This window comes from Sminthopsis crassicaudata, chromosome 2 (assembly GCF_048593235.1).
Source record: "Sminthopsis crassicaudata isolate SCR6 chromosome 2, ASM4859323v1, whole genome shotgun sequence".
Taxonomy (NCBI): Eukaryota; Metazoa; Chordata; class Mammalia; order Dasyuromorphia; family Dasyuridae; genus Sminthopsis; species Sminthopsis crassicaudata.
This window is the reverse complement of record NC_133618.1, coordinates 574503169-574520430: the sequence shown is the minus strand read 5'-3', so window position 1 is coordinate 574520430 and position 17262 is coordinate 574503169. Positions and strand designations below refer to the sequence as shown.

General features: G+C 34.2%; 1 protein-coding gene across 1 annotated transcript in view; it reads right to left on the bottom strand.

Annotated features, from left to right (window-relative positions):
* The window catches only part of HDGFL3 (HDGF like 3), a 94473-nt gene that overhangs the window by 30283 nt on the left and 46928 nt on the right, over window positions 1-17262 (bottom strand). The window contains exon 2 of the mRNA XM_074295288.1: window positions 3787-3863. Within this exon, the coding sequence (XP_074151389.1) occupies window positions 3787-3863 (77 nt within the window). The remainder of the gene's footprint in view (window positions 1-3786; window positions 3864-17262) is intronic.

The following is a 17262-nucleotide window of genomic DNA, read 5'->3' as shown; positions in this document are numbered from 1 at the left end:
GTCACTGAGGTCTCGTCTAGTGTACAGATTCTGTGAATTATACCACCTAAATTCTGAAAAAGAAAACTTTCTGAAGATATGGATACCCCTCCCCCAAATTAAGAAACAGGATATTGGAGTCAGAATGATCTGGATTCAGATTCTCCCTGGGACACTTTCTGGGTAAATCATTTGCTTTCTTTGGCCTCCATTTCATCTATGAAAGAGAATATTGGACTCAAAGGTCTTTTTCAGTTCTGTCTACATTTCAATGTCTTATCTCTCCTTGAATATTAGCTCCTACAGGGTAAAGACCTTTGGACATTTTTAAAACCCCTTATATCACTTAGCATGTATATCTTTGCTGAATGAATGGGTTGAAATCTGTATTGAAGACACAATAGCAAAAGCTCATGGACTCACATAGAGGATTCCCCTGTACAAGAATTACACATTTAATTAATGAATTGATGTTCATTTAAAGCTAAAGTATCTTGGTTTAGGGGGAGTTTTTGAAAAGCCTCACATGAAACTACACTGATAAGCTAGGAAGAGCCTTCTGAGAGATGGTGAAGATACCTTGAAACTGCGATATCTTATAAGGGGCAAAGGAATTGGGGATAGATGCACATGTTTTAACCATTTGTGCTAAATCAAGACTATCAGTTTCTATCCTTTGCCTAATCTATTACTACTATTTTGCACTTTACTTCTTGGAGCTGCTTTAGATTCTACCTAATCCTTTATTGTCTTGAACTCTGGACCGTTAGAGCTCACCTTTGTCTGATTTGTTATAACCCTTGCTTCAGCCTCTAGGAATCTGGTTATTCTCTTTTGGACAGAACAGAGAGTTAATGCTAAAGAGTACCTGGAAACAGTTATTTGAGAGTTAGAGCCATAAAATAGGCTCATCATATTATTAGCTCACTCTCTCCCATACAATCTTCACATACTACCACTCACCTAAGTATTTATCTAGTCCCTCATTCCTACTGGCCACATACTTTCTTCCTAATCTACCATATTTATCTTTTGATTGATATTTGTGTGCAAGGAGTCATCCCTGATATATTACAAATCTAGGGAAACTTCCCCCAAGCTCTTTATCTTTGGGAATCTATATCTTTGATATATATTAAATATAACAGACCACAGAAACTACAGGGAGCCAGTGGTAGAGTGAAAATAAGGTATTGTGGACAAAATGTGGATAGAATGATGTGAGACACCCAATCAGCATGTAAATTTGGAAGAGGAAGGGATGAGAGCTGGCCATTGGTAATAACACCCCTCTCCTTTCTTCTGTACATATTCTTCAGGCTGAATATTACTCCTATATTATATCTCTTCCCTTAAAAAATCTTCTTTTAAAATTGTCTTCCATGCTCATTTAAATTAGTTTTCATTTGGGGCAGCTAGATGGCCTAGTAGAGAGAATGCTGGGCCTACAGTCTGGACAAGACAAACCTGTGTTTAAATGTGACTTCAGACACTATGTGCTATGTGACTCTGGGTAAGTCACTTAACTGCTGTCTTCCTCCTTTCTTCATCTGTATAAAGGGGATAATAACAGCACCTACCTACCAGAGTTGTGAGGTAAAATAATCCTGAAGAGCTTAGCATAATACCTGGGACACAATAGTTCTTAACTATCATTATAATATTAAAATGGTAAGAAAAGGGGTGATTTGCCCTTTGTCTTATGTCCTATCTAAAGATTTACTATTTTTATTTGTTTGTTGTATGTCTCTAAATATCCACATACATGTATACGTACCTATGTATTTATGTGTTAGAGGTCATTTTTTCCAAACTATACCTAGTGTCTAGATAATTACTTACAATGCTGAGTGGTAAGTTATTTCTGAATTATCAGAGACCATTGTGTCTAATCAAGTGTTTATCAGTAAAGGATTTGTAGCAAATGGGATGAAAGGGGTAGCATCTTCTTAAGGAAATGAGAAATACCAATGCAACATAAAGCTCCTAACCAAAACAAGGCTTACAAAGCAATGGCAGTGTCTGGAGGGTTTTATGTGGTTCTGAGGTATGGACTTGGCCTCATATTCAGGTTCTAAAAAAGCTTTTTTTTTTTTTTTTTTTTTTTTTTTTTTTTTTTAAATCATCATCATCCTCCAGCTCTACTAAATCTTATCTAGGGAGACAGGATCAACAGGAGTTTGGATCCTAGACAGTCCAGCAGCACTAAAGCAATGCTTATCACAGTACAGCTCCGATAGGGTTTGACCTATATAGGGAATGGATCTGCCCAAAGAGTTTTCTTATGTTAAGCTGAAGTGAGGCAACCATAAATGGAGTCAGAAGAAATGTTCCAAAAGAATATGCTGAAAAGCAAAGTGCTCTAGCAGTATACATTTGGGAAACGAGCAACAGAGTCCAGCTTAGTGTGTTATATGCAATGATGGGGCAATTTTTTGCCCCATATTTAAGAAAAAAATTCAAGTTATCTATGAGCCTAAGAAACAAGTTCAAACAATACTGAGCTGTGAAAATAGAGACTGCTGGGGATGATTTAAAGTTGTATGTACTTTTTAAAAAAGTGCAATAATATTTTCAGGCAAATGTGGCTAGGATTTCTTATAAAAAGCATTCTGATTGCTACTAAATTTGGCTGTAGAGGGATTCCTGAAATACTTAATTCATTTTTTTAATGGAGGCAAAAACTTTTCTTCTTCTTCTGGATAGTAGAGTAAGTTCATATTTCATTTAGCAAGGAAAGTGACATAATTTGTTAGAGCATCATTTCCCATCATTTAATGCCCTCTAGAAGATCTCAAAGACCTCTTCCAGCTCTAAAATTCTATAACTCTATTGTGTTATGAGGATAGAGAGGTGGGGAATAAAAATACCAATAGAAGACATTTACAGAGCACCTTTCAGTTTACAAAATGCTTCCTGTACAGTATTTCATTTGGTTATCACATCAATCTTATGAAGTAAGCATTTCAGGCAAAATGTACTAGGATAATTTTGCTAGTGTATGAAAGAAGAAGCTGTGTTAGATAAGCAGTTTGAAATTTTTAATGAGATGTAAAAGAATCTTAAGTAGTCCTTTGTATATCCAAAAGCCCACTATTAGCAGCTGCAAGTTCACACAGCTTGAGGGTCTGTCTATCAGGCAAAGGGTGAGATGGTACCCATAATACAGATTTCCCTCCAGAAGGATTACAGAGCACTAATTTCAGCTACACAAGGTTTAGGCAAGTAGAATCAAGAACCTACTTCTGAAACCAAATTTCATAATTTATTCTTGCTCCCATTTATTATTTTCACTTCCTGGTTTTCCTATAGTTAGAATCAGTTCAATCACAACAACACCCTTAGAAAATTTTATAAAGGTCTATTTGCTTGTTCTAGAACTGGAAGAGAAGATTTTAAGAGATTGTGTCTTGTTCAGCAATGGACCAGGAAGAAGAGAAATCCTATATAAGAAAGGGATAATTTCACCGTGGAGAAGTAGGCAGGCCTACCCCAGTCCTTGGGGTTTAAAGAAAAATCTGGAATTTATATAGGACCAGCAGTATACACAGGATGCATGCACAATGGCAGAAGCTCCCCATATAATCACCACTATCTAGCTGACAAAGTAATGCTATTCAATACCAAAGACATTAATATTTCAAATGTTTACTTTAGTGAAAAGACATTGTTTTCTGTTTTGATTAAATTGATTTTGATAGCATGTTAAGTTATAGCTCCTTTATCAAAAATTTTACAGATTAAAATGGAAAGTTGTAATTTGATAAGACATTCATTTTTAAAGAATATAGCAATTTTTTGACTTACGTTTCATGGGTGCCAAAAAAGAAGATTGGGTACTTGTTTGCTGGAGGCTTCACAGCTCCCTCTGGGAGTTCATCAATCTGTTGAGGATAAAATTACATAGTACTGTTACCAAACATTCAGATAAATCATGTAAATCAGGTGAATCTCATAAAGGGATGACTGTAATAACAAGAAGTGCTCTTTCTGTGACTAATTTCAAAACATAGTTACTGTTCTACTGCTCATACATTCTCAGAAATGCTGCTGCCATTTAATTATGCCAGAGAAAGAGTAACAGGTCACTGCACTGAGAATCAAGAATACAATGTCATAATTTGATTCTAAGTCACACTTCTGAAATTTCAAATTAGATATTGTCACTGAGATAGATCACTTAGCATATCTGGCTCAGTGATTTTTAAACTTCTTAAATGCCACCATTCATTCTCTTAGGTTCCATATCAACTTTCTACAAACATTAAAAAAGAAACCAATCCTAAAGCATTTAAATCTGTTCCTCAAATAAGTAAGTATTCTAAAGAGCTCTTAAGTAGTAAACTTTTAAAAATTCACTAATTATGAATAAAGGAAAAGAAAATATAGTTTGAATAAATGAAATTTCTAATAATTGCAAAAAATTACAATTTTAATTCTTTCAATAAAATTTCAACCCAAACCCAGCATGGCATAGCAGAAAGGGAGCTGTCATTGGGATCATGATGAAGCCTGGGTTCAAAATCTACCTCTGCCACTCTGGCTTGGTCATCCTGGACAATCACTCAACTCAGGGAACTCTGACATTTTAAGTTGTAAGACAGTTATGATCTCATTGGAAGATGTAAGAAAATACAAAACAGAAATTGCTTACATCAGTGAGGTTACATATCTGAACCAACCCCCCTGCCAAATCCCAAAACTAAAGTCAACAACATGTAGCCAGTGGTCCTGCATAATCTATGTTTTTGAATACATAAGAAACACTTGTACATAATAGATTGTCTTATGCAGCCAATGCTAGTGGTTTTAATGAAATGCTTAGGATACTTTGCTTTCATCAGGTTATGTGACTACATAAGATCTTGTTTACATTATTACATTACTAATTTGCTTAGCAAACTCTTTCTTCACAGATGACAGAAAGAAGACTTTGAGCAAGTCAACTCATTTCTCTAAGTCTTACACAGATATCCTTTAAGATGCCTTCTAGTTCTTAATCTATGATCATCTATATTGTGGTAAACAAAAGAGCAATACAAAATATCTTGATCGAAGTAGGATGTTTCCTATCTACTGAGATTATAAAGTAGATTAAAATATTCTATTCTGTCTAAAATTGGAATCTGATTATCTTACTACATTCATGCTATTTAATATCAGTTGGGTCCTTTAGTTAATAACCCTTCTATTATCCATGATTGACTGTCGTCCTCCCCTAATGCAATTGCAATTATCCTCTCAGAACCTCTTATTCAAAACATTTCTTAGTAGGTGATCTTGACTTCAGCTTTCATCCTATACTGTTCCTCCATTTTATAGCCAAACTCCTAGAAGAAAGTTGTTTTTCTTCATCCAGTTCCATTCTATTCACTTTTTAATCCTTGCAAGTCCTCTGGCACTTAAACACCTTGAATCTGGCTTCTAAGTTCATCACTGAACTGAAACTTCTCTCTAAGGTTAACAAAGTTCCCTTAATCACCATTCAAATGGTTTCTCCTTAGTTCTCCTGTTTTTGTGATTTTTTGTTTGTTTGTTTGTTTTTGTTTTTGTTTGTTTTTTTGGTGAGGCAATTGGGATTATGTGACTTGCCCAGGCTAGTAAGTGTTAAGTGTCTGAGGTCTGATTTGAAGTCAAGTTCTCCTGGTGTTCTACCCACTGCATCATCTTCTACCCACTGCACCATCTAGCCCAATAAAGATTTTGACACTTATTTTTCAAAACTCTTTCCTTCCTGAGTTCTTTTTTAACACCTCTTTCTCCTGATTCTTTTGGAATCTTTCTTTTCCTAAAGGCTAACTAAATTCAATGTCACTTCCTTTATGAAGTCTATTCTGATAGACTTCACCAAAACTACCTTGCATTTATTTTGCATTTCTTTGAGTTCATGTTATTAATTCCAACACAAAACGAAAGCTCTTTAAAGGCACAGAATATTCTTTTTTACTCTGAAAACTTAGCACATAGTGGACACTTTAATAAAGTGCTTGACTGATTTATTGAGAAAACTGAAGTCATCTACTATGAACTCTTTCATTTTCCTTACCTACATCTCAAAATTCTCCTGTTTACTTCCATATTTTCTTTCTTTCTTTACTCTTGTTTCTAGAGAGGAGGTATTATTCCTTGTATTCCTTCACCCTTTTAATGGTGCCTTTGATTCCATCCATTCTCACTCTGACAGGAACTTGGTCCAGTAACCATTATCTCTCTCTGCAGTGATCAATATTTTCCTCTTTAAGAATCCATCCCTTCCTTTCTACTGGCTCTTCTGTCACTTATAAATATCTCCTCCATCTTTTAAAAATCCTTTCACTTTAACCTGAATTTCCTTCTAGTCTTCTTATATCTCACCTTTATTTCTTTCTCACATTCCCAGGAAAACTTGTCTCTTTCTTTTTCTTTATCTCTTTATCAGACACTCATTTTTCAAATTCTCACAACCAGGATCCCCCCCAACTACTCTACTTTAACTGCCCTCTTTCAAGTAAACTAATGATTTCTTAACTGCTACATTCAGTGGTCTTTTCTTAAGTGTCATTTTCCTTTATCCCTCTGCAACTTTTGATGAACCTTTTAACCTAGATTCTCTTTCCCATCTTCAGCATCTATAACATCTTTTTATTTCTCCCCTTAACTACACACCACTCACTCCTTTTCATTCTTCACTAGTTCATCATTGATTCCCTCTCCATAAGTAAGACTATTTTTTCTCTATCCTTCTCAATCTGTGCCTCCTTAGCTTATTAGCTCCTATAGATTTATCATGACTGACTGATTGAGATTCTGGATCTCTAGCATGTACTACTCTGTATGTATTAATACCCTGTATTAATAGATCCTTAACAAGTTCTTGTTGCACTGAACTGAATTTTTACACAGATAATTACACACACATACACAAATATATATCACACACTTATCTCTAGCCATAATCCCTTTATTGGGATTCTAGTCCTGCTACACATCTCCATGTGAATGTTCCATCGGTAAATTCAACATATTCCATCAGAAGGGAAGCAGCATGGTAACAATGGAAAGAATAGTGCCTTTAGTATCAGAGAACCTTATGTTAAAACACTTTTGATTCTTATCACCTTATTATTTGATTGATTACTATTATTTGATTCTTATTACCATGGGTAACTCACTTAATCTCCTTGACTCTCAGTTTCCTCAGATGTAAAATGAGGGGACTGGTCTTAATGGTCTCTAATATTTCTTGTATATCTGAATCCTTAATACTAGGACCCTTGTCCAAAAAGAATTTATCATATTACCTTCTAAACTCACTCCTTCTTCAAAGTGCCACATTTCTGTTAAGTATACTATCAGTTTTATAATCACCCAGATCTGTAACCTTGTCATCTTTGACTTTCCCCTTTCTTTTATCCCAAAAGCCAATCAATGTTTAAGTATTCTTGGTTCTGTCCCCATTACAATTCTTCTCATTTTTTTTCTCCCTTCCTTCCAATTATACAACCACCACTTGAATTCCAGCCTTCATTACCTCTTGTCAGGATTACTTTGCTACTTGCTTGATTGATATTCCTGCTTCTACCCCTTCCTTTAACACTGGGTAGTGAAGTTCCCTATAACCAGTCTAACCACCTAATTTCCAGCTGCTCTCACACATGTATCATTCTTATTCTTCTTCCACTTCAACTCTGAGAATGGTAATTAAGTTAATGTTGCCATTCCTGGAAAACACACGCTAATATATTGCTCCATAGCTGTAATTACCACCCCTGACTTCACAGTCCAAAATACTCCTCTCTCTGGTCTATATGTATTGTCTTCTTTGTTAGAATATAAGTTCCTTAAGGTCAGAGAAAAATCTTGCTTTTTGTACTTAATAAAATTATTTTTGTATCTATCTACATCCCTAATATTTACCACAATCCCTGACACATAGTAAGTGCTTAATAAATGCCTTTTCATTCACTCATTCATTTACTTATCTCCCAAAATAGTTTTCATAAGGCACAGGCTTAATCCTGTCATTATTTTCTGCTAAAGAATATTTAATGATTCTCTATTCCTTCTAAGATAAAACATAAATTCCTTTGTCATGGCTCCCCCAACCCTGCTAATTATCAGCAGGTATGACAATGCAAAGTATGGTGAAAGTGCAGTAAAAGAACACTGAATTCTTGCTTGGAGAACTTTGGATCATAGATCCTAAATTCAGAGTTAGAAAAAATTGTAGAGGCTATTGAGGCCAAAGAAGAAAGTAAGGATAAGGGAGATCAGTGACTTTCTAAAATCATGTGATTTTTAAGAAACTTAAACAAGGTTTGAACTTAGATCTTCCTGAATTTCAGCCTAGCTCTCTATCCATCCTTCAGCCAAGCAGTTTCTCAGGGGACAGAGACATACATAAAATGGCCGAGTTAAAGGTAAGCTCAGTAGTAACTGAGTTAAAAGTTAGTTTTCTTGTGCATACCCTTTGACCCAGCATTGCTACTACTGGGCTTATATCCCAAAGAAATACTAAAGAGGGGAAAGGGACCTGTATGTGCCAAAATGTTTGTGGCAGCCCTTTTTGTAGTGGCTAGAAACTGGAAGATGAATGGATGCCCATCAATTGGAGAATGGCTGGGTAAATTATGGCATATGAAGGTTATGGAATATTATTGCTCTGTAAGAAATGACCAGCAGGAGGAATACAGAGAGGCTTGGAGAGACTTACATCAACTGATGCTGAGTGAAATGAGCAGAACCAGAAGATCTCTGTACACTTCAACAACAATACTGTATGAGGACGTATTCTGATGGAAGTGGAAATCTTCAACATAAAGAAGATCCAACTCACTTCCAGTTGATCAATGATGGACAGAAACAACTACACCCAGAGAAGGAACACTGGGAAGTGAATGTAAATTGTTAGCACTACTGTCTCTCTACCCAGGTTACTTATACCTTCGGAATCCAATACTTAACGTGCAACAAGAAAATTGGATTTACACACATATATTATATCTAAGTTATACTGTAACACATGTATAGGATTGCCTGTCATCTAGGGGAGGGAGTAGAGGAAGGGAGGGGAAAATCTGGAAAAATGAATACAAGGGATAATGTTATAAAAAATTACTCATGCCAAAAATTTTATAATTATAAAATTAATTTTTAAAAAAGTAAAATGAATAAATAAATAATCAAAGATGGGAAAGAGGAAAGGAGGTTTGGGAAGATATTTCTACTATGTTTCTGATCCTAAATAGAAATCAATAAATAATTGTTAAGCATCTAAAAAAAAGTTAGTTTTCGTCACAGCTAATACTTGATTATTTAATGAGCATTTAATTTATAGATTAGTTTGTTTTTTTTCTCCAGCCTATTTCCTTGACTCTTTCAATAATTTATCCACATTATCACAGAAGCAAGGAGGAGGCAGCTAGATGACACAATGAATGGAGTGTTGAGCCTGGAATCAGTAAGACTCAATTTCCTGAGTTCAAATCTAGCCTCAAACACTAGACCTTGGGCACAGTCTGACACTTTACCCTAGTTGCCTCAGTTTCCTCATCTGTAAAATGAGGTGGAGAAGGAATTGGCAAGTCATCCTAGTATCTTTGCCAAGAAAATCTCAAACAGAGCCACAGAGAGTCATCACAACTGAACTACAGCAAAGAGGCCACAAAGAATAGAGATTAAAAGCTTAAACTTATGTATTTCAGAATTTGTTAGAAGTGACTGTAAAAAGGTTTGAGTAGGAGTTTGAAATCAATAGCTAAAATATTGGAATCTCTTTTCAGTCAATTATTCATGCTGACTTCCCATTACTATGAATAATAAGCACTCGATTCTTCAGATAACTATAGAATTTCCATGTTTCCTATAAAGCAATTTCTATCAAGAATATAATTCTTAGAGTTTAGAAAAACTCACACTAGCTAGTACCTTTGTGTTTATTTAGAGCCTATAAAAGAATATGGCTCAGTACTAAGTATGATACTTAAAAGATCAGTAATACTTAGACAATGTCTTTCCCAATCTTTTACTCTATTGATAAGGGAAACACATTTTAAATGACAAAATAAAATCTACACTAAAATATACTATGCAGAAAGTTTTCTGGACAAAGCATTCTACATAATTTAAAGTGAACACAAATTCAAAACTAAAGTGATTTCTACATAAGAGAAAAAGGCCTAAAATTTTATAACTTGCAATTATTTTTTTACTGACATTTGTCTAACCAATAATAATTGCCTTATTTTTAAACAAAAATGATAAATGAGGTCAGAACAGTAGTTTCAATGATGCTATTTATGGTCTTAATTAGACATTCTACCTTAAAACACGGTACTATGTTTCTACTTTAATATGTCAAAACATTGGCTTCAAAGTATGGGCATCAGAATAGGAATCCCTGTTAAGCCTAATATAAATTCAAGTAGCGTTTCAGCAAATGATGTTATTATTAAACTTTGTGATCACTTCAGTCTCTTGTGGATGTTTGTAGAACATACTATTGTGGAACAAGAAACTTATGAAATTTCCAATAGAAAAATCCATGTCCTATGCTGCTGAGATGGCAGGCTTTTAAAGTAATTTTATATTACAATATATACATTAAATTTGAGGTAGCTTTTTGGAAATAAGAGGATAAAAAGTTATGTACTACATACAGATCTTGGGCTAGATTAAACAATTTACCTCCCCAGTTTGAATAATCTGACTAAAAGAGAAGTAAAAATGAAGAAGAAACCCACAAGTGAAAAATTAGGTCCACCACAAATTTGTTATTTAATTTCAACTGGACTCTCACTGTTACAGTTACGCTGTTCTTCTTCCATGACTGGAAGAATACTGTCCACAGTAACTATTCCAAACCTTCTCTTTCAAATTCTTTTAAACTATTACTTCCTTGCTCTACTTTAGCAGAGTGGCTCAGTGGGTATAGTGCTGGATCTGAAGTCAAGAAGACCCGAGTTCAAATCCAGTCTCAAATATTTATTGTCTATGGACCCTTAGCAAGCTACTTGACTCCCAGGGTGGTTGTTAGAATAAAATGAGATAATTTATGTATAACACTTCGCAACCTTATGATGTTATATAAATTCTAGAAAAATGTTAGCATATCACTTCCTGTGAGAACACAGGCCAATTATTGTCTCTTCAAATGCATGCCTAAAAACCTTTTTTAAAGTCTCATTCCCCAACTGACAAATAGAAAAAGGATATAAACAGGCACTTTTCAGAAAAATTCAAAGCTAACAATATTCATATAAAAATGCTCAAAATCACTAATCATTAGCTAACCTGATAGAAAGGAAAATGACAAATGCTGGAGAGTATGCACGAATATAGGTATACTAATGCATTCATTATTGGTAAACTAATCCAACCATTCTAGAGAGCAATTTGGAAATATACTCAAAAAGCATCAAAACTGTACATAACCTTTGACTTAGCAATAGCAGCTTTCTGTGGTGGCAGAGTTGGAAATTAAGGAACAACCCATGAATTAAAGAGTAGCTGAAAAAGTTATGGTTTCTGATTGTGATCAAATACAATTGTGCTGTAAAATGATGAAGGGGGTCTTCAGAAAAAATTGAGAAGACTTATATGAAATTGTTGCAAAGTTTAATCTGGAGAACAATGTACACAGTAAAGCTATATTATAATAAAAATCATCATTGAAAGATTTGGCTACAAATCAATATTCAACACGAAATCATCCCACAGCTTTTATTCAATGATCATAATAATTCCAAATGGACTCATGATCAAAAATGCTATCTAACTCCTGATATAAAATTGTGGACTCTAAGTGAAAAACTAAAGCACATAATTTTCTTTTTCTTAATTTTCCTTGCAATTAGGCTAATATGAAAATATGGGTTACATGACTCTATGTGTATAATGAGTAGTATGTTTTTTGTTTTTGCTTTCTTAGTGGTTGGGAAGGGATAGAAGAAAGGACAGAATTTAGAAATTTAAATTCCAATAACAAAAAACCCTTTTATATTGTTTCTCTTCCTTTCTTCCTTTGCCCCAAGCAAAGATGGTTCTTCTTTATACTTCAAGAGCAATCAGTTACCGCGTTTTTATCAATTCTAACTCTATTATTTTTCTTCCATGGGTTCCCTTTTCTTCACTCACAAATTCTGTCAACCTAGTTCAGGATCCTGTCATTTCATGTTTGGATCAGGGAAATAGCCTCCTTGTAGTCTCACTGCTTCCATTCTCTTCCCTTTCTAAAATTCATCATTCATATAGCTGCAAAAATAATATTAAAACAGAAATCTGTTCATATCACTTTACCTTCTCAAATATTCAGTGCCTCCCTATTGCCTTTGATATAAAATCCAAAATCTTCATTTTAACATTTAAAAGTCTTCACACTTGCCTTTTCCAAATTAATTTCATATTTTACACTCTACATTCCAGCCTAGCCATTGTTCCCCAACCAGACTATGCTCATTTACTGCTTCCCCATCTTTTGCATGGGCTCTTCCCCATTTTTTGAATATTATTTCCTGCTCATTTCCATCTTTCAAATATGTAGCCTCCTTTAAGGTTTAGCTTCTCCTTTATCTTTTTTTTTAGGAGACCTTTCCTGAGATCCTCCATTCCTCCCTTATGTTCTCACCCCAACTTCTACTAGCTTAATGTTCTCTCCCTCCTGAAATCCTTTTGTATTTATTTACTTTAAAATGTAAGTCTTGCATCTCTCTAGTAGTGTGTAAATCCCATGAAGAATGTAGAAAAAAAAAAGAAAAAAAGGAAGAAAATTTGTTTAATAAAAAGAAAAGATGAATTTTAATTAAAAGGAAGAAAGTGACAGGAAGAAAAAATATGACCAGAAACCCATCAAAGTACACAATTTGCAGGCTGATAACAATTCTATTAGGTTTTTCTAACTTTATTAAAAATTACTCTAATTTTACATACCTCATTTCAACTGAATTCTTCATCTCTTTTACCTCATTAAGTAAGAGACGTGGAAATATAGGCAATAAAATGAGTAAATTGATTGATTTAAATTTTTCTATTTCATTTTCTATATTTAGATTTTTGGCTAAAAATCAAAATCATACAAAAAAGAGTTTTTATTTAAGACATTTAACTATAAAGAAACCATCCTAAAAATTATTTTTATATTACAGAGATAATACATCCAAGTAACCTCCTAAGCAGGTTCTAAAAAGATCATGGAGGCAACAATCTTATAAAGTTCCTATGAGGAGTAAAAAAATTGGTGGAAAAAAATTTTAATGAATTTTTTTATTTTGCTAAACTTCATATCTGGATTATGTTAATTTAAAGAAAAAGCTCAAAGACTATATCACAAATTAAGGATTAGAATTTTAAATATCATTTGAGGTAATATATTCAAGTAAACTTTAAAAATAAGTTTTGCTATGTAGATAGCTAATATTCTTGTCAGAGAAACATCTGCATTAATCCTTAATTGTTAAAGGTGAACTGTGAACTATGCTACAGGCACTTGGCCATAATTTTTCTTTAGCTAGCCAAGGTACAGTAAATTTTAAGCTAACTGTAAATATTTAAGAAATGTTTGCCACTGAGATTTTTTAAAAATCCTTGTCAGTTCTCTTAAAGACAGAATTCTAGAAAAAGATGGACCCTTCTTTAAGATGGCTGAGTTCAAACTCCTGATTTGTCAGGTATGTCATTTAATTTTTGAAAGATCAACAACAATACTATATGATGATCAATTCTGATGGATGTGGCCCTCTTCAATAATGAAATGAACCAAATCAGTTCCAATAGAGCAGTGATGAACTGAAACATCTACATCCAGCGAAAGAACTCTGGGAGATGACTATGAACCACTACATAGAATTCCCAATCCTTCTATTTTTGTCTGCCTGCATTTTTGATTTCCTTCACAGGCTAATTGTACACTATTTCAAAGTCCGATTCTTTTTGTATAGCAAAACAACTGTTTGGACATATATACATATATTGTATTTAACTTATACTTTAACATATTTAACATGTATTGGTCAACCTGCTATCTGGGGAGGGGGGGAAGGAGGGGGAAAATTAGAATAAAAGGTTTGGCAATTGTCAATGTTATAAAATTACCCATGCATATATCTGGTAAATAAAAACTATTAAAAATTTTTTGAAGGACTCACTTTACTCACTGTAAAATAGAGGGGTTGAGCTTTGCCAGGTAATTTTTTTCTGGGAAAATATATATTTGGGTCAATATTTTACATTGGAAGAAGCAAGGTAAAATGGAGGAGGGGCAGCTAGGTGATGCAATGGATAGAGCACTGGCCCTGGATTCAGGATGACCTGAGCTCAGATATGGCCTCAAATACTTAGTAGCTGTGTGACCCTGGGCAAATCCCTAATCCTGATTGCTTCCAAAAAGAATTATGTAATAGAGGGAGCACTTGATTTGGACTCATCAGACTTGTGGTGAAGTTCTCCTGAAGCTTAATAGCTGTATAATGTGGGCAACTTATTTTACTTAGTTTCAATTTCCTAGTAATTCCATATAATGGGGATGGTAATATATGAATACTTACAGAATTAGTATTTATAAAACCCTATGAAATGTGAATTATAGTTATATTCAATATAGTCTTTTACTATAATAGGAAGTTTTCCAACAACATAATTAACATTAAACTTTCAGAGTGTTCCAAATCACTAATGATCAGAGAAATGCAAATTAAGACAACTCTGAGGTATCATTACACACCTGTCAGATTAGCTAAGATGACAGGAACAAATAATGATGAATGTTGGAGGGCTGTGGGAAAACTGGGACACTGATGCATTGTTGGTGGAGTTGTGAAAGAATCCAGCCATTCTGGAGAGCAATCTGGAATTATGCCCCCAAAAGTTGTCAAAATGTGCATACCCTTTGACCCTGCAGTACTACTACTGGGCTTATATCCCAAAGAGATACTAAAGAAGGGGAAGGGACCTGTATGTGCCAAAATATTTGTGGCAGCCCTTTTTGGAGTGGCTAGAAACTGGAAGTTGAATGGATGTCCATCAATTGGAAAATGGTTGGGTAAATTATGGTATATGAATGTTATGGAATATTATTGTTCTGTAAGAAATGACCAACAGGAGGAATACAGAGAGACTTGGAGAGAGTTACATCAACTGATGCTGAGTGAAATGAGCAGAACTAGGAGACCATTATACACTTCAATAATGATTCTGTCTGAGGATGTATTCTGATGGAAGTAGATATCTTCAACATAAAGAAGAGCTAATTCCAATTGATCAGTGATGGACAGAATCAGCTACACCCAGAGAAGGAACACTGGGAAATAAGTGTAAACTGTGAGCATTTTTTTTTGTTTTTCTTCCCAGATTATTTTACCTTTTGAATTTACCTTTGCAACAACAACAACAACAAAATTCGGTTCTGCACATATATATTGTACCTAGGATATACTATAAGATATTTAATATGTATGGGAATGCCTGCCATCTAGGGGAGGGGGTGGAGGGAAGTAGGGGAAAATTCGGAACAGAAGGGAGTACAAGGGATAATGTTGTAAAAAAATTACCTATGCATATGTACTGTCAAAAAATGTTATAATTATAAAATTAATTTAAAAAAAGAAAAAAAATTAAACTTTCAGTTCTTTAGAAAGCTTATGTAACACAAGACATTCTATTTTAAAGAATCATAGCACTGGAAGGAACCTGAGACATTTTAATCCAACATTTTCATTTTATAAATTTTAATGCTTATTATTATTGTTATTATTGCTGAGGTGAATGGGGTTAAGTGACTCGCCCAGGGTCACACAAGTAGTTCATAATAATGATAAAGGATAATTTATCTAGTGCCTACTATATACAAATCATTGTATGAAGCACTTTATAATTAACATCTCATTTGATCCTCACAACTCTGGGAGGTAGTTGCTCTTATTATCCCCATTTTACAGATGAGGAAACACAGTAGTTAAATGTTTTGCCCAGAGTTACATAAAATAGAAAACCACCATCAAGAGGTTTCATACAACCACCTCCTGACTCCAGGACCAAATCTATGTCCACCTTGCCAAAAAGTACTTAAAAAGAGTTTTCTAGAGAAAAAACTCCCAACAGTTAGAGATACTAAAAAGTGTGAATCTATTTAAAAATTGTTCAAATAAATTTTAAAACGTTCAGAGGTTTAAAAACTCCTTTTTAAATGATATGGAAAAAAAAGGTAGGCTAGGTAATGTGCTGTCTTAAGCAAGTGGTTCCAAAATAATTTGCATATAAATGGCAAATTTCAAAGGTGAGGAAAATTTGGTGATGAGAAATCTGGAAGCCTAAGATTGCTCATTAGAAAACCACCATCAAGAGATTCCATACAGTCATTTTCTGGAGGTTGTCTAATGAGAAAAGGAAAAAAGGGCAATCTGAAATCAAGTATTTTCAGTCAAATTGGGCAGAAGAAAAGACAGGGTGGACCATCTTATCTACAAAAAGGGAATGTAAGCGAGGGAGCTAGTGAGGACATGAAGAGTGTTAGAGCAATTATCTTCTCTCAAATACAAGTAAAGGCTATTGATACAACTCTGAAGCAGAAGAGTATTGATGGGTAGTAGAAAAGCAATGGGCCTAACCAAGAAATTTTTAAGACTTTTTCTTTTTAAAGAAACAGAACTAAATATGTAGTGATAATGCTATATGACTATAGCAAGAGAATTTATTTAATTTGTATCTAGGAGTTTGTATTTCAGTAAACTTTATTTTATCAGGGTGCCTAATTGAAAATTTGACATCTGAAAATTGAAATATTTGAAGCATTAAACTCTTGGGATCTAGGCATGGAAATTGAGACATACCCCAATTGGCCAATGAAGCAAAAACTCAAGGCACCATTCATTTGGAAACAGCCAATTGAAGGGCAGATAGAGTGCTTAAGGACCAATAATAAATTTCAAATGGGTTGGTTTTGTGCACTTCAAAACTGAAGTGAAAGCAAACATGAAAAATCACAAAACAAACATTCCCAATTTCAAAAGGGAACAAGGTGGTAGAGTAAATATATCACTAGACTTGAAGTCAGGAAGACTTGCGTTCAAATCCTACCTATTTGTGTGACAGTGGGTAAGCCATTTAACCCTTCTGAACTGGATTCCTCCTTTATAATAGGAAAGGGTTGTATTCAATGATCCCCAAGTTCCCTTCAAATTCTGATTTATGATCCTATGTTTATCAGGGAATGTTAATAAGGGAATAGGGACAGGGAGAGGACAAAGATGAGGAAACTAAAGAATAGCAAAAAAAAAAAAAAAAAAAAAAAAAGAAAAGAAAAAAGAAAAAGAA